Here is a 21,620-nt window from a genome sequence, read left to right as displayed (position 1 = left end):
ATTAGTGACAGGAAGTCCAGCTGTCTGCTACCTAAGGGTCCCAGGACCTGTGAGAAGAACCAGACATTTCCTGAAGGCCCCAGAGGTGCAGCAGCACTAAGCAGGAGGCAGAAGCACCATGAAGACGCGTCAGGGTGGGGTTAGAGGAACCAGAGCTCCATCAGATCCACGGAGAGCAGCCGGTACCAGAACAACCCTGCAGAGAAAAGCCGGTACCAGAACTCACAGCCCGGGCCAGGAGGGCATCAGAGGAACCCTGAAGGAGCTGCAGAGGTCCTCAGCAGAGACTGGAGGATCTGTCCAGAGGACCTCAGTAAGCTGGACGCTCCGTAGAGCTGGGCTTCATGGAGGAGAGGCTGGAAAGAAGCCAGGAGTGTTAAAAATAAGAAGGCTGGCTTAGAGTTTGCCAAAAGGCCGAATGTTTTTGCTGCACTATGATCACCTCTCCCTCTGATTGGCTACACGTCACATTCAACAGGCCTAGTCAAAGTCCAGACCCTCAATCCGGTTGAGAACCTGTGGTTAGACGTGGAGATCTCTGCTCACTAGACAGAAGCGTCCCAACATGGAGGAGCTGCAGCAGTTTAGCCTCCAGCAACCGGCAGAACTGACTGTAGGGCGTGAACACATATTAACACTTATTCACGCTGAAGTTACTTTTATTCCAATTTGTTGTTTCACATTAATAAAAAAAAAAAAGTCTTCAAAGTTGTCGCCTTGTTCTGTAAATTAAATGTATGTCACTAACATGTTATGAAACAGGCCAACGGGTGTGAATACTTTTGCAGGTGGGACTGTAATCGTGTTAAAGGAGACTTGTTGCTGCAGCGCCGCTCTGACTGCAGCGTTAGGGACACGATGATCCGGGTCCCCAACGGATCCAATGTCTGTTTCCATCTCCTGAAACATCTCATCTCCTCCTCAGGCACTGGCTGACCACCTACTTCGTCATCTGGTACGGCGTCCCCTACATGACCTACGACATCTTCGCCATGTACCTCAGCCACTACTACCGCTACCACGTCAAAGGCCACGAGGACTACAAGCAGCACTCGCTGAGGACCGTCAACTCCTTCGTCCGGAGAGAGTTCCTGCTGGTGCTGCACCACATCGCGCTCCTCACCATCCTGCTGCCCATCACTCTGGTGAGGATGAGGAGGGTAGATGGAGCTTCACCAGGAAGCTCAACCGCCTCCTGAAATAGGAGAAACGCTGATTACCACCTAAAATGATCTGAAAACACAATCAGACACATTCCTCTCAGAACCTTCTAGAGGGGTTTGAATGTTTTGGCCACTGAGGTAAAAGATTAACGAGCCTTTGTTGTCCTAGAGGCGCTTTTTTTTTTTTTTTTTTTAAAGCTTTGGTTCAAAGGCCAGTTGCTGGTGTGGACGCTGGCCTCCGTTTAGCCCTGCATGGTGTAACTGCTCCAGAGTCCAACCCATGGCAGGAAGTCTGTGCCGAGCCCAGAGAACGAGACGATAGAGAGAAGGGAGAACTTCACGGTGCAGACCCGTCATGGCTGATTGTGTTTTTATGGGATGGTAGTTGCTGCGTTAAGTGGATGTACTAAATGGGTTGATAATGAGGTGATGATACGAGATGTTCCTCTGGGACCGTCCTCTCTCTCTAGCTTTTAGAAAATGGAGATGGATTAGATACAACGGAAAGATTTTTGTGATTGCTTCACAAAAATATTCACACCCCTTAAACTTTGCGACGTGTTGTTGCCGCCGCATACAAGCAGCGTGCTTCCTTGGCTTTTAAGGCCACAGACCCACACAAAGTAAAAATATTTATGCTTTTCAGTTGATGAACTCAGTCGACCTGATTGTCTAATTTAGTGTCTGTATAAATCCAGATGTTCTGGTTCAGAGTCTACAGTGAAGACAGTCGAGCTACAATGAACGGCTAACTGCTAAGCTAACTCGTACGCTAACTGCTGAGCTGACTCGTACGCTAACTGCTGAGCTAACTCGTACGCTAACTGCTAAGCTGACTCGTACGCTAACTGCTGAGCTGACTCGTACGCTAACTGCTGAGCTAACTCGTACGCTGACTGCTAAGCTAACTCGTACGCTGACTGCTTGGCTAACTCGTACGCTAACTGCTAAGCTGACTCGTACGCTAACTGCTGAGCTGACTCGTACGCTAACTGCTGAGCTAACTCGTACGCTAACTGCTGAGCTAACTCGTACGCTGACTCGTACGCTAACTGCTAAGCTGACTCGTACGCTGACTGCTTAGCTAACTCGTACGTTGACTGCTTAGCTAACTCGTACGCTGACTGCTTAGCTAACTCGTACGCTGACTGCTTAGCTAACTCGTACGCTGACTGCTTAGCTAACTCGTGCGCTGACTGCTAAGCTAACTCGTGCGCTAACTGCTAAGCTAACTCGTGCGCTAACTGCTAAGCTAACCGTATACATAAACACTAGAAGTGAGCAGCTAGCTGAAACTAGGAAGGAATGAGCATGCTGCTGTTACGTCAGAATGATTATGTGGGACAACCCATAGATGAGGTGATTCCCCAGAACCTGATGGACAGAAGGGATGAGAGCAGAACCAGACATGAAGGCATCTGATTGGTTCTTTGGATTCAGACCGAACGGCAGGGATTGGTCAGAGTTTTGACAGGCCTGCAGCTCACAGATCTAATATTTTTTTAACCACCTCTTTTTTTTTATACATGATGTATTAACTACTGTCAGGATGGAAAGACCATTTCGTCCAGTAGAACTAAAAAAGTAGCAAACTGTTGCTTTAACATGCAGCCAGAGATTTTATGGGATGGTTTAGATCAAAGCAGATTCATGTTAGAACGGCCTAGTCAAAGTCTGGACCTAAATCCACCCAAAAAATCAGGTTTCCTAACACTGTGGCTGAGGTTGAGCTGCCTGTAGATGTTCAGAGCTGATGGAGACCAGAGGTGCTTCTGGAGAGTTCTGAATAGAAGTACACGCCGCACTTTTCAGATCTACGTTGGTAAAAAGTGTTGATATGGACCAAAAATCATTGTTTACTATCAGCCAGTCATGTAACTGTGTGGGCCTGTTGGACTTAGACCTTAGACCATATTTAGCTCAACTTTAGCCTAGAAATGGATGCTTAAAAAGATAAAAGTCGCCCAACGAAGCTACAACACCACTAAATTACTGTAATCTGATGTAATTCTTCTAATCAGATGTTCACTGTTTGCAGGTAGGAGCGAAAAGAAAAAGAAAATGCTCCTGTTGGAAATCCTGAGGTTAATAATTACTTATGATGAGTAAAAAGTCATGTGATGTTTTAGTACGACTGCTGCCGGTAAGCCATTATTGCTGCAGTGGTTTCAGATCAATTGGTGCGTGAAGCTGCTTCACCTCCTAACGATTGCTTAAGTGGCAGCAGAAAATAGAGGCAGAACTCAATGTCATGGATTACCTATGAAGTGCTGGTGAGTCTCTGAGAGGCCTGGATCAGAGACGTTCACGTCCAGCCGTCCAATAATCGAGTCCAATCTTAAAAATCAGCCGACTTTAGACCCGATGGGACGAGTCGGCTCCAAATCCTCCCCAGCGGTTTTATTCCTGTACCCACGAACGAACCGGGACGTCCTTTGGGAGTGGCGGGTCCGTGTTTTTGATATACGAGGGTCCCGGGTTTGAATCCCGGTTGCATCAGGAAGGATGGATGAAGGTCCTTCATTGGGCCGGCTGCTGTTGATCTGGGCTGAAGCTCAGAACCAGCAGGTTGCTGACAGCAGACGTGTTCTCTGATGGATGAAGGTCCTTCATTGGGCCGGCTGCTGTTGATCTGGGACCCAGACGCTCCTCGCTGGTCCGTTTGGCTTCGTTCTGTCGCTGAAACTCACCTTTCAGCTCATTTCCTCTTCAGCTTCAGGCTGAATCTGTGATATAAAGGCTCAACACGTTCCCACATCATGATACCTGCACCACCGTGCTTCAGTGTTACAGCTCGGACTCTTCCAGACCCAAAAAGATCCACCCTCCTTCATGGCTCCATGAAAAGGCAGTCAGGTTGTTCTGTAGCAAACTTTAACCTCCTCAGCTCGGGTTGCTGGTTCCAGTCCTCTCAGGTTACCGTGGACCTCCTCTGGTGATCCTCCTGGTGTAAAATTAGCCCTCTGTTTAGCTGTAAAGCTCTTGGAGGCTAATAATACTGGTAGGAACCTGTAGAACCAACCTGCTGCTGAATATATTTGCAATGCAAAACTTTCTTCACGCATCAGAAGTTCTGTTGAACTAATTTATTTTAGTTTAGAAACTGATCCTTTATCTTTTTTTCTCTCAATATTAACATCATATTTTTGCTAGCAGGCTGCCAGACACTTAATGATTTCTCTAATAGAGGCTGAGTTGGTGGTTTGTGTTGTAATTAATCGTGTTGGCGGCTCCTAACCTTTCTTTTTTTTTTTATAAATGCAGCAGTGTGTAGCTTTAATATGGTCTCAGCCCATTTATTGGGAGGAGGTTCTGACCTGCAGGCAGAACATCTGCATCCTTGGATAAAAAGCGTCAGCTGGACAGGACGGACGTCGCTGATGGAGCGCCAATTTAATTTAAACAGCTTTCAGACAGAACCAGCAGCTCCTATCTGGTGCTATTATTATTATTATTATTATTATTATTATAATAATAATTATTATTATTATTATTATTATTATTATTATTATTATTAATAATGTAATTTCTCCTAAAATCAGCACTGATCATTCTATCTGAGCGCAGTCGTACCTTTTTACGTATTTTACGAAGCAGCTCTCTACGCCGCGGCTCGTTGGACTGGGTGTCGCTTACAGAACCAGTTTCGTCTTTCTTGCCGCTCGCTGCGCCAGGTGTGCTGCTAACCCAGGCTTTTGTTTGCAGTTGCAGGCTGTTGCTACATGGGATCACGTTACTCTACATTATTCAGCTCCAGCTGCAGTCCTCTCCTCTTTTTTTTTTTTTTTTTTAAACGCAGCTCTCCTCCCTTTGTTCCTGCTCTTGTTCCCTAAATCGTGCGCCCGTGCAGGGATGCTGTGAAAGGACAGAAACGTGCCGGTATGAATGAAAAGCATTGTGACCGCTGGGATTAGGCTGAGCGCACGTTTCAGGAGCCGTACCCTAAAAAAGCCTTTAGAGGCAGAAACTAGGCCGCACCGGAGGACTGGAGCAACCATAAAGGATCTGCAAACCTAAATGTTACGTTTTATTCTAAAAAGGTTTTTTTCTGCAAATTCTAAAACAGGCGTTCTGTTAATGTAGAGAAAAACCCTCAGCAGTGACCAGAGGGTGAGATGATGAGCTGTTAGGATCAATGCAGAGGTTCAGGGAACAACTGCAGTCCTTCACTTTTAAATGTTTTAGCATTTATTCACCTCAGGAATATCGCCAAAATTAGAAACATTCTGTCCAGGAGTGATGCTGAAAAACTAGTCCATGCATTTGTTACTTCAAGGCTGGACTATTGTAATTCTTTACTATCAGGAAGTCCACAAAATGCAGTTCAAAGTCTTCAGCTGATCCAAAATGCTGCAGCAAGAGTTCTGATGAAAATCAACAAGAGGGATCATATTTCTCCAATTTTAGCTTCCCTTCATTGGCTTCCTGTTAAATCAAGAATAGAATTTAAAATTCTCCTTCTAACGTATAAAGCCCTTAATAATCAAGCTCCATCATATATCAGAGCTCTGATTACCCCGTATGTTCCTAACAGAGCACTTCGCTCTCAGACTGCAGGTCTGCTGGTGGTTCCTAGAGTCTCTAAAAGTAGAATGGGAGGCAGATCCTTTAGCTATCAGGCTCCTCTCCTGTGGAACCAACTCCCAGTTTTGGTCCGTGAGGCAGACACCCCGTCTACTTTTAAGACTAATCTTAAAACTTTCCTTTGTGACAAAGCTTCTAGTTAATTCTCACATTTACCAAAAACATCCTGATGATCCTGAAAATCTTCAGGAAAAGCCTTTTCAATATATTTCAGCTGGGAAAGATTTTTAATTTGTTTCACCTCCATCATAAAACAAATTTGACCCAAAAGTCGAGGCGCCGCCGTATTTAAGGATGGACCGGGTCCCAAGTTTGTATTTAGTTATTCATTTGTTCTTCATCAATGCTAAATCCAGAAAAGGTAACATTAAAGCACCTTTTCAGTGGATGACATCTTCATCAGCACCCGTCCATCGCTGCTGAAGCCTAAAGTAAAGAGGCCCCGTCAGCAAATACATTCACAACCAGAGTTTTGATTAAAATGACTCTGACCTGATTTAATTCAAATCAAAGCTGACCTGGGGTTTCTGCAGAGGCTCCTAATCTCTGCCCGGCATTTTAACCGTAGCTGAGGCTCAGTCTCAGCCCTTTACCTGCTGGCTGCAGACGGCCGCCACCTTCTCGTCTGTTTTCCTCATTTGTGTAGCAGGAAATTTGAATGATCTGATGAGCAGACGGTGAGCGTCTGATCCCAGGATCCACAAATACGCCGTTGTTACCATCAGCTGCAGGCGAACGAGAGGCTCCCATGTCTGACGGGTTTTATGGGCTTTCAGCCACGTGGAGATCTGATGGGACTCGTTCTCACTCTCTGTGAGGCGGACCTGTGGTGCGAAAAAGTATTTGCCCCCTTAAGTGTCTTCAGGTTTTGTTTGTTTTTGTGTCAGACTTGAATGTTTCAGCTCATCCAACACATTTTAATATCAGACAAAGATGTTCTGAACGTATAAAATCATCTTTTAACGTGGCCCTGTGTGAAAAGTAAACGCCCCCTGAACATAATCTAGCTAATCTTTGTTTGTTTGTTGTTGTTTGTTTTGGAACATGATATGATTTAACAATGTTTACATTTAATACTTCATAAACATGCATCATGTTTCAAAAAGGAGTAGGATGAAGCATAAGCTTATTAAGCCCTACCCCTCAGTTACATGTGTCATGGAGGTAAAAGACAAATATTTACAGTAAAACAAACTGTATACCAACTTTTTATATATTACTCTTTTTTGTATTCATCAAAAATACTTTTCTTATATTCTTTTTTGTATTCATCAAAAATACTTTTCTTATATTCTTTTTTGAATTGCTGGATGCTTTTACATTGTTTAATGTTTTCAGGCAAGCTGTTCCAGAGCTTCACTCCGCTAATTGATAAACTAAAACTTCTTTTTGTTGTTCGAACATACTTAGTTTTAAGATTTAATTTTCCTCTTAAATTATATCTTCCATCTCTATCAGAAAACACTTGTATGTGTGCAGGAAGTAAGTTATTTCTTGCTTTATAAAGGATTTGAGCAGTTCTGAAATTGATCAGATCTACAAATTTGAGAACAATTGAAGACGTTTCTCTTCCTCTCCAGGAAGATTTCTCAATTCAAAAACTCTGGAGTAATGTGGAGTACCAAGCTTTATACTACTGCCTAACAAAGGCCTGTTATGGCTTAGATAACATTTGATACGAGCACTAACTCTACGCCTGCATGCAGACCTTGTTTCCTCAGACAGTTGTAAAAATCACAACATCCAGACAGATCAATTAATAATAAAATGAAAATTAAAAATGTGCAACTGATCAGAGGTCTGTTTAATACAGGGAGCCATAAAAATCTGCCTATTAATATTCAGACCTTTCCTGGACGCATCCAGTCCAACAACATGTGATTAAATGGAAAGACGTGACAAACTTAATGGAAAATGATTAAATGCCAAACAAAGTTACACTTTAAAGTACCCGAGTTTAATTGAATTGTGCTTTTACTAGGAGTTTATTTGACTCGTGCTTTATTCCTGCATTTAGACAGAAACTCCACAAACTTTACCATCCAAAGAGCCATTTTTACCCCAGTCAACTCAATAAAGTTATGTGACATTTATAGAAAAAAATTAATAAATAAAATTATAATTCTTTAGGTAATTTTTTAAGAACCGGTTTTAAAATGAGGAGGATGATCCGTTTTCTTCTGTTGGATGTGGATATTTGTGGTAAATGATGTTTAAAAAAAAGCACCTAGTTGTTGTATTTTAAGAGTAATTTTTAGTCTGTTGTTTCCACCCATGGTGGACGGGTCCACAGAACCGCCGGTGGTTCTGGAGGTTCTGGTCCAGATACTCTAACCGCAGCCCAGAGGCCCGTTTCAGCGTCGGGTAATGAGAGCCAATAACGCAGCTGTAAGGTTCAGGTTCTGCTCTCAGGTTTCCAAAATAAAAAAAACTATCCAGAAATCTGACCTCACAATGAAAAACTGTAATATTCTGTCTCTACTGTAGCATTTATTTCACTGTGGGAGAAAAAAAATATTTATTTTAGTTACAAATGGCAGCGTTTAAATAATAAAATCTAAACCAAAGAATTCTAAAGTGTTGTCTTGAGCTTGCGGAGCTTTAACTAGGATTACAGCAGCGTACCGGGGAACGCTTCCTGCTCTATGGATTTTATAATCTTGTGTGTTTTTGTGTAGATTGTCTGTTTTAGACTGAAGACTTTGTGTTTGTGTCGCTCAGTTCTTCAGGAAGGACCAGGGGGATTTCTTCATCGGCTGCCTGTTCCTGACGGAGCTCAGCACGCCCTTCGTCTCCCTGGGGAAGATCCTCATCCAGGTGAGACGTCTACCTGTGGTGGCAACACGACGCGGCCGGGCGGCGAATCATTACTGAACGCTTCGGCTTAGAACCCGCAACCTCATGGAGCCTTAAAGGCCAGGAGCACAAAATATTAATTCTTTTATTGACAGATTATGATTCCCGGATCGGTCCAGATCTAAAGGGTTGGGGGCGATAATTCAACTTTAATTAATATCGATGATAGAAAAAAAGGGTCAATAAAAAGTTCAGTGAGATAAATTTTCCTTCATTATGCATTCTAGCCATGTAGGTTAATATTACATCATTACATCCTCCTGACCAATCACAAATGCTCCGTCACTAAGCTCCACCTCCTTCAAAGAGTTCAGAGAGCATGCGCTCTTTTTTTTTATTTCATTTTATTTTTTTCTTTTCTTAAACTTGTAGTTTTGGTCAAAAGTTGGTTGAATAATTGGGTTAAATATCATTGTTTGGTTTCCAGAATCCTCTGAAGAGCATTTCTCACTTCATCCCATGTCGACATTCGCCCCCGCATCACCTGTCCTAAAGCCTAAATATTTACTGGATTAAAAAATGTCTAAATCTAAACGGGGTATTAAACATTTCAATAAACATTTCATTAGACTTTGGTGCTGCCGACGTCTGGCCTCCTCCTGCCAAACGATGATTTCTGACCTGGGCCCAGTTATTCCCCAAATCTCTGATAATAAACTCTAAATATGACTTTTTTTTTATCAGCTGCAGCCAACAATGAACATGATGATGACAGAAAACCTTTGTTGTGGTAATTTTCTTCTATTTTTAACCAGAAACTCGCCGTCTTTACCAGTCAGGCAGAGAAACGATACTAACAGAACCATCAGTGGTTTCTGGAGATTTTTATTCAGAACCCGAGCAAAAAGAATTTGGCATTATTGTGTGTTTTTGATATTAGTTTAAATGTCGTTTTTATCCTCGTATGTTTCAGATGTGTTTTAATGAATAAATGGAGCATTTTCTGTCCGGTTGAGTCCATTAAAACAATCACTAACATTTCTGATAGATTTGTTTTTAAAATCCACTCGTATTTATCTGTTGTTGATCTACCAACTGGCTTTAATGGGAAGGAAATAAATTCTGAATCAATTTCTGTCCAGTTTTATAACACAAAGGTTCTGAAACAAAAAAAAGTCCAATTTCATTAAACTGAGTTAAAATCTGGTAAAATTATAGAAGGTCGACTTCAGGTGAAGTTGGAAGGTTACGATTCTTGTTAATAATAATCAGTTTATTTACAACCCTGAATTTATAGGGAATCGGTGCTACAGTCAATGAAAGAATCCATATAAATCAGATACATTAAACTATATAATAAAATCAATAAATGGCAAATAAAACAGTAAAAGTAAAACTAAACTAGAAGCTGCTTTAGATGCTCCGTCGTAACGCAGCAGGAAACTCCTTCTACTTCCTGTTGCAGTAGTTTTGTTGCATATTTTAGTAAATCGTGGTAAAAGTGGCGCCTCTGCAGAGAAAACCCGTTAAGGTTCTGGTTCCTGCTCAGGGGATCTGCAGAACCCTGCATCATCAGAAACCCGAGCGTCTCCATTTCATTCAGGAGCTGCTCTGTCGCTCTCCCATCAATAATTAAAGCGTCAGGCCCAGCAGACCGACTCGCTTACCTCACGTTCTCTGAGAACATCTGCAGAGGAACCGGCTGTCACCCGTTCCTCTGCATCAGGAGGAACCCCAACCAGAACCAGCGAGGCCCTCTGCTGACATCTGGTGTCAGCAGAGGGGAACTGCAGCAGCTTCACTGCTCCTCTCAGGGAAAAAGTTCTGAAGTGCTTCAGGTTTCAGTTTCAGCTTCATTCATCTGCCTCCATGTTTTACTGCCTTCACATCTGTCGGCTGGTTGCTGTGAAAATTTGGGGATTTTTTTGCATCAAACCCATGAATTATGTCAAAGTTTCTGAAATAAAACTGATTTTAATGATCTTTGCACCGTTTCCTCCCATCTGGAAAGGTTTCAGGTTTTCCTAAATGAAAAGAATATAGAAAAATAAAATAAGAGCATTAAAAACTTTTTATTTGGACTTTACTCTCTATCCTGTTTTCTAAATGTTGTCCTTCCTTCCCTCAATACTTCCTTTCCTCATCCTTCGTTCCTTTGCTCAAACTTTACTTTCCTTCTTTAATCCTTCCTTTGCTCCTTACCTATTTCCTTCTGTCCATCCTTCCTTCCCTCCTTTCTTCTTCCCTTCCTTCCTTCTCTCAATCCTTCCTTTCCTCATCCTTCCTTCTTTCCTCAAGCTTTTCTTTCCTACTTTTCTTCAGTCATCCTTCTTTCCTTTCCATCATCCTTAAATCCTTCCCTTGTTCCTTCCTTCCTTCCCTCCATCATTTCCTTTTCCTCATCCTTATCTTCTTTCCTCAAACTTTTCTTTCCTTCCTTTAATCCGTCCTTTGCTCCTTACCTATTTCCTTCTGTCCATCCTTCCTTCCCTCCTTTCTTCTTCCCTTCCTTCCTTCCTTCCTTCCCTCCATCCTTTCCTTTTCCTCATCCTTCCTTCCTGCCTTCCCTCCATTCCTTCCTTTCCTCATCCTGCCTTCTTTCTTCTCCTCAAGCTTTTCTTTCCTCTTTCCTTCCCTCCATCCTTTCCTTTTCCTCATCCTTCCTTCTTTCCTCAAACTTCTTTCTCCTTCCCTCCATTCCATCCTTCCTTCCTTCCTGCTTTCCTTCCTTCCTTCCCTCCATTCCTTCCTGCTTTCCTTCCCTCCATCATTTCCTTTTCCTCATCCTTCCCTCCATTCCTTCCCTCCATCCATCCCTCCTTCCTTCCCTCCATCCTTTCCTCATCCTTCCTTCCCTCCCTCCTATCCTGCCTCCTTGCTGCTGAGGCAGATGCTGGTTGTTGTGTTCAGGGACCGTTCCAGCGTGGGACTTTCCCCCTCTGTGTCTAACGTCTGCGTTGTCTCCTCCTGCAGCTCAGCCTCCAGGACTGCTGGCTGCACAAGGCCAACGGCGGCATGGTCCTGGTCACCTTCTTCGTCTGCCGCATCGCTCTCTTCCCCTTCATGTACTGGATGTACGGCCGCCACTACGCCGTCCCCCTCTACGCCGTGCCCTTCCACCTGCCGCTCGCCACCAACCTGGGCAGCTCGTGCATCCTGGCGCCGCAGGTCTACTGGTTCGTGCTGCTCTGCAGAAAGGGCTACCGGCTGTACCGGCGAAGCCGCGGCCCGCCGGACGCCATCGACGCCGCCAGCGCCGCCGCCGCCGCCGGCTCCAAGGAGGATTGATGTCCGGTTTGCTCCCGCTCCGTCCGGCTGCACACTCGGCTTCTAACTCGACCCCATTGTCGTACTGTAGTACACCAGGACTGCCTGCTCTCCTCCCACTCCTCCTGGGCATCCCCCCCCCCCCCCCATCCACTCTGATTCCTCTGTAACAAACCCGTTGCCTCGTAGGACCTCTCGCTCCGTTTGATTTGAACTCTGAAGCTGCGCTCCTCCACGCTCAGAGTCCCCAAGGAAGGAAGGAAGGAAGGAAGGAAGGAAGGAAGGAAGGAGGGAAGGTCACGTCCGCCTCGCCGGGAGTGAAAGGTGGAGACGGCGGGACCAGCTCCCGCGCACAGACTCCATCTTGTCTTTCACTCGTCGCCGCTGATGGGAACGCCGCGGCGCTCCAGGTCGTGTTTTAAACGTGTGGTTCTGTTACAGCTCGGTGTCACTTAGTTGTTTCCTCTGCAGCCCGCCGCCATCGACACGCCTCACCCACCTTCAGACATCTGCTCCCGTATTCCACTTAAAACGTTGCTTTTTTTCTTTCTTTTTTACTTTATTTGGGGAGATTAAACATTTCTTAAATTTCAGACAGGCAGAAGTTTTAAGGGCTTATTTTTAGGATCTGATTCCATCGTTTAAATCGCCTTGAGGAACGTGACTGGACGGTGCGGCAGGAAGTTCTGTTTAATTTACCGCTGTGCGACTTTTCTAATGTGAATTTACTGTTTTTTTTGTTTTTTGTCGTTACATAAGCTCGGTTTAGGTAACACTGGAGCGGTGAGAGCCGGCGTGGGGCGGCTGGTGTGGTAATAGCTCAGGTTCTGGTCCGACAGGCAGCCATGCTGGTTTCTCACCGGCTCTGATGTGTGGAAACCAACTTTATTGACAAGCCAGGTCAGCACAAAACATTTAACTGCTGCATTCAGGACGGGCAGGTGTAAAGCGGGAATATTCAAACAACCAATCGGCCGGCAGATAGACCGGCCGGCCAATCAGGAGGCAGCGAGGAGGCTAGCCCGGCTCTGCTAGTTTGTTTGGGTTTTCTTTGGGTTCCGATTCCAGCTTAGAGCCGTCAGCGTGAGCTTCTGCATCAGGGGCCGCCCCCGAGAAACGAACAAGAACGACCGTATGTGAAGCTCTTCAGGGTTTTAAAAGATTTAAATTATGTTTTTAATTTAGTTTGAAAATAGTTTTCTAGCTTAAATGAAACCTGCTGTACATCTTAAATCAGAGAGGACCATTCCCAGATACTGATAGATAATTTATCTGAGAGGTATTTGTGAGAGATAATCAACACTTATTGCTTAGTTTTAGCTCTTTGTCTATATCATTAAAACGTGTATAGAAGAATATAATATTTAGTTTCAGCTCCAGGGTTTGATCGCTTTGTGAGGCGTTTCAGTTTGTTTCCTGTTCCTTCAGTCTATGCAACAGAGACCAGGGTGCGTGCAGCGCTGCAGTCAGGGCATAACCAAGAGATCCGGAGAGGGAGATGGATGGATGGATGGATGGATGGATGGATGGATGGATGGATGGATGGGTCAGGGCCTCGTCTGCAGGAATGTTGGTGCTGCACTGAGAAGCAAAGCCCCGGATCATCTGTGGTCCTGAGAAATGGGTCTGAAAGGGAGGGAGTTCAACCATCAACCTGGAGTCGAGCCTCATCGCCACATCTACCTGTGTGACCTCACCGTAGACGAGCAGAAGGCGACACCTGAGCCCAGAAACCTCTCCAGCTGGTCGCTGTGGCAGATCTAGCCAGTTCAGTTACTCCTGAGGATCCGGATCCATCATCTGGCGTTGGTAACACTAGCTTCACATAAGCTATGAGACCGAGCAGAGTTGTAGCAGAAGAGTGAGTAAAGCTGAGCCAGGGTGGACGTCTGGATTACTGCGGTCTGCATTTCCTCCTCACGAGCTATCAGAACATGGACTGCAGCGTGTTTAAGACGTTTGCTGCCCTGTTGTTGATAGCAGAGCCATCTCCTTTATCTGCTCTCTGCTGACCCTAGCTAGGGATGGCATGACGAGCTCTGCTCCTCCTCCATCCCTTAATAAATTACCCTGATCTTCCTGAGGACATCTCTGCAGGCTCCAAACCCTCAGAGATCCTTCACGCTCCACCAGGAAGCCCACTTTGTGCTTAACGCACCCCGGAAAGGCCGCAGTCTGCGCCTCCGTTCTTTGTTACGCTTGAATGTTTCAGATCATCAAACTGAGTTTTGCAGCAGACAAAGAGAATCAGGTTAACACAAAATGCAGTTTATAAATGACGATTAATAAAATCTAAAAGTCGTCCAGGTCCTGTTAGGAAGCGTGTTTTTGGGAAAGCTTGATTTATGTCATTAGCCCGAAGTATTCAGAAGCTTTCTGACGACCCAAAGCAATACCAGCGATGCCACCTGAGAATGGCTTTAAAAAAAAAAAAAGATGGAGTTGGCGTGGCCTAGTCATGGTCTGAACTTAATTCAGATTCATATATGCTGGCATGACGTTAAACAAGCTGTCCATGCTGGAAAATGTGCCTGAATTAAATAAATTCTGCAAAGCAGAGCGGGTCCAACTCCCTCCACAGTAGTAGGTTTAGGGTGTGGTTACTTTTTCCCAGAGGACCAGGTTAGTTAGGATAGATAATTTTCCCTTTTTAATAAATAAAAATGTTATCAGAAAACATTTTTTTTTTTTTTAGTTTATCTGATATTTATCTGATATTAAGACTTGTTTGATGATCTGACATGTTTAAGCTGATTCTTTGCCGTATCTGTGGGGGTCTTCAGCCGCCATGAAGGCACCTTTAATCAGACGTTCCTGCCTGTATGAGGAGCTGAGTGCCGGTAGAACCGCAGTCGTCCTGTCGGCCGGTTCTTTCGGGGTAAGGAGAGCCCAGCAGATCCGTTTCTGTCCTGCAGCTCATTGTCTGCTCGGTGTGTTGCTCTAATCGCCGTATATCTGCTTTCTGCCCCATTCGATGCGGTGCCGGTCAGGTTAATGGGCTCTGGAGGCTGCAGAGCAGAGCGAGTCCTGCTGCTCGTCCTTCCAGTTTACAGCCAGTGCAGCCGTCCCCGGCCTCGATTCCACTTTTCCACCATCTCTCATTTCTGCTTCCATTAAATGCAACGAAGAACAGGAATATGTTGCTTTTTATGAACATATATTTTCAGAGGTTTTAAACAATCCAGATACCTCAAAGCTTAATTAATTTTTTCTTTCTTTCTCTTAGTCGAAAATTCATCTTGATGGAGCTTTGCAGAACGTTGCGGCTTTCTCTGCTGTAACTTTGAAGTGGAGACGTTTAGTCTTAATTAAGTCAGCCCATTAAAAATGTTTGGCTTAGTTTTAAATATCGTAAATGTAGCATTTCTATTTATTTAAAAAAAAAAACAATGCGTCACACATTTCATTATCACATTTTATTTTCCTTTCAAGTTTAATGTATTTTGTGAACACTTTATCAGTTCAGTTGTGTATTTCTAAAGATGTCGTCGTTTCGTCTGGCCTGACTACAGGTCCGCTGTAGCGGGACTGCTGGTAGTTTTTATTGGAGGATAATTACGCCCATTGTTACAAATGTGGACCATCGACACCATCTGCAAGCTGCACTGCACAGTTACAACAACTCAGTTACAATACAGAACTGTCTAAGGTCCATGTGTTCTTAACGGAGAGCATTAAATAAATCCAAGATATAAAATCTGCAGAAAATAGTAATTATTTGTGTGCAGGCTAGTGTATTTTGATGTGGAGTAGCATCTGTAGCAGCACCAGCCCCCCCGGTCCATTTACACCTCATGTTCTGTTACGATACCAAAGACTCCCACTTAGGTCAGTCAATGATGGTGAGAGTATAAAGACAGGTTGATTTGCTGTACATATTTTGCCTTACGTCTCTCTTCTAAACTTAACTAATCTCCAGTCTTTTTAAATTTCGTCATTAGAATCCACCCCTAAAAAGACAGATTTATATTAAAGGTATAAATTCCAGATTATATTGTTGTTTTGCACAGTGCTAACACTATTGACAACCTTAGCATAGTGTAAAATTTATTCAGGATTTATTTATTTTAAGGTTTTACACCCCCCAACCACTTGATTAGGGTTCCTTTTAATATAATTTAAGATTTTTAAATTGACGTGATGTTCAGTCCGACTTGTTACATGCGTATACGGTCGATGCATTGTTGACCAAAATTACATTTCTGCTAACAATTGGAGCAAGAGTTAGCATTGCATGCTAACTGTAGCATAAAGGGGAGTTTAGATTGTTAGATCTAAATTCAAAGATAAAGTTTGATTTATTACCTTAAACCCATTAACAGATGTGGTGCTCGACTAGAGTGTTGGCGTGCTAATCTTTTAGCTCTTTTTGGTCCCACAACTTGACCTCTGCTAACGATGATTTTACTGCTGAGTCACACCAATCTAACACTATTGACAACCTTAGCATAGAGTAAAATTTATTCAGGATCTATTTATTTTAAGGTTTTACACTCCTCAACCACTTGATTAGGGTTCCTTAAGATAATTAAAGATTTTTTAAATTGACGTGATGTTCAATCCGACTTGTTACATGCGTATACGGTGTTAGCATGCTAATCTTTTAGCTCTTTTTGGTCCCACAACTTGACCTCTGCTAACGATGATTTTACTCCTGAGTCAGACCAATCCCAGGCAAACACTTGGCTGCTGCTAGGGCGTAAATTCCACTGCAGTTATAGAGTGAATTTAAATTAAATGCATTCCTTTCCCACTCAAGTCCATACAAATTAGCAGATGCTAATTATCAGAATTGCTGAGTCACTTTAAGCTGAAAGCTAGCATTTTGGTTAGCTGGGTGAGACTTCCGTGCTAACAGTTTAGCAAGTTTTACAAACGTTTCTGTTGCTGACATAAAATAACAATGGAAGCTACTGATTAACTCCAGTATGTCTGAATTATACAAACTTTGCTTTAGAGCCAACTAAACAAGAGGATGTGGTGACATAAACAGACCCCAAAAAAACACCTTTATTTAAGTGTTGTTGTCTTCTGTAACTATTAACTTAACACATTTGCTCCACTTTGCAAAAGGACTACCTCCATAAAGTATTAACAAATGTATAAATCTGACTAATGACTAGGCTGTGAATGGTTTATAAATCACCAGTAAGAAGCTTTAAGCACTTTTCATCCACTTATGCAGAATCACTGTTTTTGCAAGAAAACTGTGATTATGTTGCCCCCTCCCCCTTAACTGATTCACTATAACTGGTTATTACTGGTTTATAAACTCATTTACCAATACATTTGTGCTATTTATTAGACTTTAATAACGGTAGTCTTTTTGTAAAGCAATACCACAGTAGCTGGTTTCTGTAACTCCTCTTCAGACCCCTGCACACAGTGGATTTGATCAAAACTTGCATGATTTAAGTAGAAACTCATTCCATGTTTACATGTTTGGATCATCATAGTCAAGTTTAATAAATCCCATGTTTCACAGTTTTTATTGAGTTATAAGTCTGATATATTCTTGTCTATTAATTTGTTATGACCCGTCAGACTAAAAGCATCAGTAGTGGTTTAAATTGTTTAATCTCTTTTAATAAATACAGCCTTCCTGTGTTCTCTGGAAAAGTTAAATCGATTTCTTTTTTGTCAATATTTTCTAAAAGATTAAAATCAGAATAAAGCAAAGTGCAGTAAAATAATGAAATAAAGGGGATCCTGCGTTTGACTGGTTGTTTTGGGTTTTTGAGCTACTGACAGAGAAACCAGACGAATACGCTCGTTTTGCTTTGGCCTGTAGATCTGTCCAGATGAGGGTTTCCTAAACTGGGGTTTATTTTGGATACCAAACCATCTTTGTGTTTTTCATCAGAAAATAAAGGTATCCACGACTACAGACTAATTCAAAGAATCTATATTTAGTGTTGAATATACCAGATTTCACACACTCTATTGTTCTAGATATTTAAAATAGAGCTGATCTAAGTTGATCAGTGACACCAACCAGTGAAATGGTCCAGACGCTATTGTGGAAATTGCAGATAAAAAAAAAAAAAAAAACTGCTGGTTGTGCTCAGATGTCCAGAATATTATAAATACCGATGGAGATACGCTGCATCGATAGTTTTACGCTGGAGGGTTTGGGCTTACTTTGAAATGGAGAAACGGTGTTAACCCTGTCTATATGGCAATATGTATAAAGTCTAATGTTATCACAGGGTACAGTAAATGTAGTGTACAGAAGCTGGACACCTTGGTCAGACGTGCAGAACTTTGCGACCTGAAGCTAGCAGCTGTGGAGCGGACATTTAGATTATTTTACCTCCTCATCTTCCATCTAAGACCTGTTTGGATTCCTAAAAAGGCCGCAGCCCATCCGCTCCCTTTGTTTCAGCTTCGATTCATCTCTGCAAGTCAGAACATTTTTCCTTTTCATTTTATTTGTAGCGCAAATGGATCTGTTGATCAGAGCCGGCCCAAGGTTGCAGGGGTCTTTCAGTGTTTGGACGGGCCACTAGAGGGCAGCACCGACTCTCAGCTTCAGTCAGAACCACATGGAGTAAAATGTTAGAGGCTGTGGAGACGAAGTTTATTCCTCCGACTCATTTACCCTGGCAGGTGTTTCAGATATTTAGCTTTTCAACACAAATTCACCAAACTCTGAAAAGGCACCGCAGTAAATCGCCGGTGTTGATTATTGGAGGCATTTTTTTGAAGCGACAGTGTTTGAAAAGATCACTCATAGCTTTAGCTTTAGGTACCATAATGATCAAGCTGTAAAGATGCTCCTCATGTATTATTATTATTATTATTATTATTATTATTATTATTATTATTATTATTTATAATTAGCACATTTGTTGATGAGTTTAACCCTAAAATTGAGGGCGGCTGATTGTTTGGGAGTCCTACACAGCAGCTCAGTTTGCTCATACCTCAGGCCGGCTCTGCAGGGCACTCACCTCCGTACGACAGACCCCCCACCCCCCCTCCCCCTGTCGTCCTGTGGGAAATGTTAAATAGAAACGAGCAACAATAAAAACCCAAGTGGAGAAGATCCAGGCCATGCATCCTTTCAAACCGGAGAGGATCATGTAACGAGAGCGAGGGGGAGCTTTACCTTCTGCCCTTTCCTCAGCATTAGGCTGAAAAATCCCTTTTCACCACAAACACTCTGCATGTGGCTCAATAAAAGAAATAAATATCAGAATAAGAATAACAGGTGTTACTGGGACTGAATTTGATCTGTTGACAGTGAACCAAACTTGGTCTCCGGTGCCTTGTAAAAAAAAAAAAAAAAAAAAAAAAAAAGTCTATTTGTGATATATCTACAAAACTAAGTTTAAAGAGCTAAGTTGGCAGGTGGTGTTTACAGGTTGTGGCTGTGTTTATAATATTCATTATTTTCATGTCGTCTCAGAGACAGTTGATGCATTCTGGTGTTCTCAGAACTGAAGCTCATTAAAGTCGTTAACTTTTCAGTTTTTGACTCCTTGAAATCTGCATTTATTAACAGATATTCTTGATTTGATGCAGTGAAATATTTTAATTGATATTTTCTGGTTCTGTAGCATTTAATTCATCATTCAGATGGTTTCTTTACATTAAGGTTTTAAACATTTCTGTCATTCAGGCTTGAGCTTGTTTGCTGTGTCTCTGTTGCTTTAGTGCTCAGGTGTCCAAAGTGTGGCTGGCGGGCCGTTTGCGGCCCGAACGATAGATTTATTGGGTCGGCCAGGACTGGTGCAGATTTGGGATTTTTTATTTTATTTGTAGTGAGATTTTTCTTTTACAAATCAGGTTTTTTTAAATTTATTTTAAATTTAAGATTAACCTCAAAGGTTTTACCGAAAAGCAGATTAATGACCCAAATCCGGTTCTTATTGCTGAGAAAATACAAGAAAATAGAAAATAATTGACCCCCCCCCCAAAAAAAAATCTTTTGTTAAAGCAAACATTTAAGACTCTAGTTATGATTTTAATCAGGTGACTTTGTGGTTTTCATTAAAACATTGTTTGGTTTTTGTCTGATCAGAGGAAGAAAGAACATTTTAGCATTTTGTGTTTGTAAAGAATTGGCCAGGCGTACCTTTACCTGGCGACGCTCTGGTCCCGCGCGGCCAACAGTTTGGACACCGCCGCTTTAGTGAATGTGTTTGTTGTGTGGAGCTCAGGCGTGACTCTGCTGTCCATATCACTCCGTGTCCCCGACTGATTTAAACCCAGCACCTTCACAACCTTCAACACTTCCTGCCCCACTTATTTTTGATAACACTCTAATTTTTCATACATATATAAAATATATCTCAGATTTAATGCATCTGTCCTTTTTTTGTAGCGTGACTTTTTTGAGGAAATCTTTCCTATCTGAAATGTGACTAAACTGTTTTATGAAATGAGGAGTTATGTACTGTAGCTTGTGAAATCAGAACACCCCTTTAAAATTCAATAAATTTGATTTGATAGACTGTTTGCTGTTGGCTTCATCTATAGACTACATAAGTTAATTATTCCTTTTCTCCGACTTAATGTACAGAAACTGTTCATATATAAGAATCCATGTTAATCACCTGTTGCTGTAGAGCTACAGTTTCTAGAAAAGGTTTGTACTCGTTAAACGCTCCCAGATTAGAACCGCAAACTCTAATTTGTAATCTGCGACTGAAATAACTTCTTCTGAATAAATAAATAAAAAGTTCAAATAAACGCATCAATCTGCACCAACAACCGTTCCTACACTGCAAAAACGGAACTAAAAATAAGTAAAATGTTCTTAAAATGAGTGTATTTGTCCTTGATTTGAGCAGGTAAATAAGATGATTTGTCAATGGAATAAGATTTTTGCACTTAAAATGGGAACAACTCATCTCCATCATCTTATTTCAAGTGCAGGATGTCTAATTATCTTATTTTAGGGGTTAAAATACTCATTCCACTGGCAGATTATCTTATTTACCTGCTCAAATCAAGGACGAATACACTAACTTTAAGAACATTTTACTTATTTTTAGATGCATTTTTGCAGTGTACAAGTAAACTTTAAATGGAGCATTTTATTTATTTATCCCTAATCTTAATGTCGATCCGAGTGTTTAGAAGCATTTTATCACCCGTCCCATTTTTCTCAGCCGCTCTTCAAAATGGGAAAGACACGAGAGCACACCAGTCAAAGTGAGATAGACGAGCTCAGAAGCGGGGCAAGATCAAACATACTTTATTATTTAATGTGATAAAGTTCACTAAGAACTTTGCTAAAAGGAAAGGAAGGAAGGACACAAGGAAAGAATGGGAAAGTGTACAAGGAATAAAGTGGGGAAAGGAAGGACACAAGGCAGCCGGGGAATAAGGGAGGACAGGAGAAAGTCTATAACAAAGGCATCAAGGAAAGGAAACAAGGCATGAAAACCAAGAAAGGACAGAAGTAAAGAAAGGCAAGGTGGGAAGGAAGTAAGGACGCCATGAAGAGAGAGTGGTAAGGGTGAAGGAAGGAATGAAATGAAGGATTTGTTTCATTCCTTTGTAGGACACAAGAAAGGATGTGAGGGAGACGGAAGGGAAAGACGGTAGGAAACGAGAGAAAGGAAAGCTAATGAAGGAACCAGCAGGAAGGATGAACACTAGGAAGGAAGGAAGCAAGGAAAATGGGATGGGGCCGCTCTCCAAACTTTGTTTTTCCAGACTGAGCAGGAAACCTGGAGATTGTCCGCAGAGAACGGACCAAATATCCTGGTCTCTGCCGGCCCCGCCCCTCTGAAGTCCTGGAGGACGAGGAGACGAGGGTCCGTCCTGATTGGGGGGGGGGGGGCACGTCCCGTCCAT

At 42.5% G+C, this 21,620-nt stretch overlaps 1 protein-coding gene across 1 annotated transcript in view; it reads left to right on the top strand.

Annotated features, from left to right (window-relative positions):
* Positions 1 to 17,529, top strand: part of tlcd3a (TLC domain containing 3A) — a 34,300-nt gene extending 16,771 nt beyond the window's left edge. The window contains exons 3-5 of the mRNA XM_012866604.3: positions 926 to 1,145; positions 8,469 to 8,564; positions 11,517 to 17,529. Of these exons, the coding sequence (XP_012722058.2) occupies positions 926 to 1,145; positions 8,469 to 8,564; positions 11,517 to 11,831 (631 nt within the window). The 3' untranslated portion in view covers positions 11,832 to 17,529. The remainder of the gene's footprint in view (positions 1 to 925; positions 1,146 to 8,468; positions 8,565 to 11,516) is intronic.
* Positions 17,530 to 21,620: the final 4,091 nt, after the last annotated feature.

Source organism: Fundulus heteroclitus, chromosome 11 (assembly GCF_011125445.2).
Source record: "Fundulus heteroclitus isolate FHET01 chromosome 11, MU-UCD_Fhet_4.1, whole genome shotgun sequence".
Lineage (NCBI taxonomy): Eukaryota > Metazoa > Chordata > Actinopteri > Cyprinodontiformes > Fundulidae > Fundulus > Fundulus heteroclitus.
This window is presented reverse-complemented; position numbering and strand designations above follow the sequence as displayed.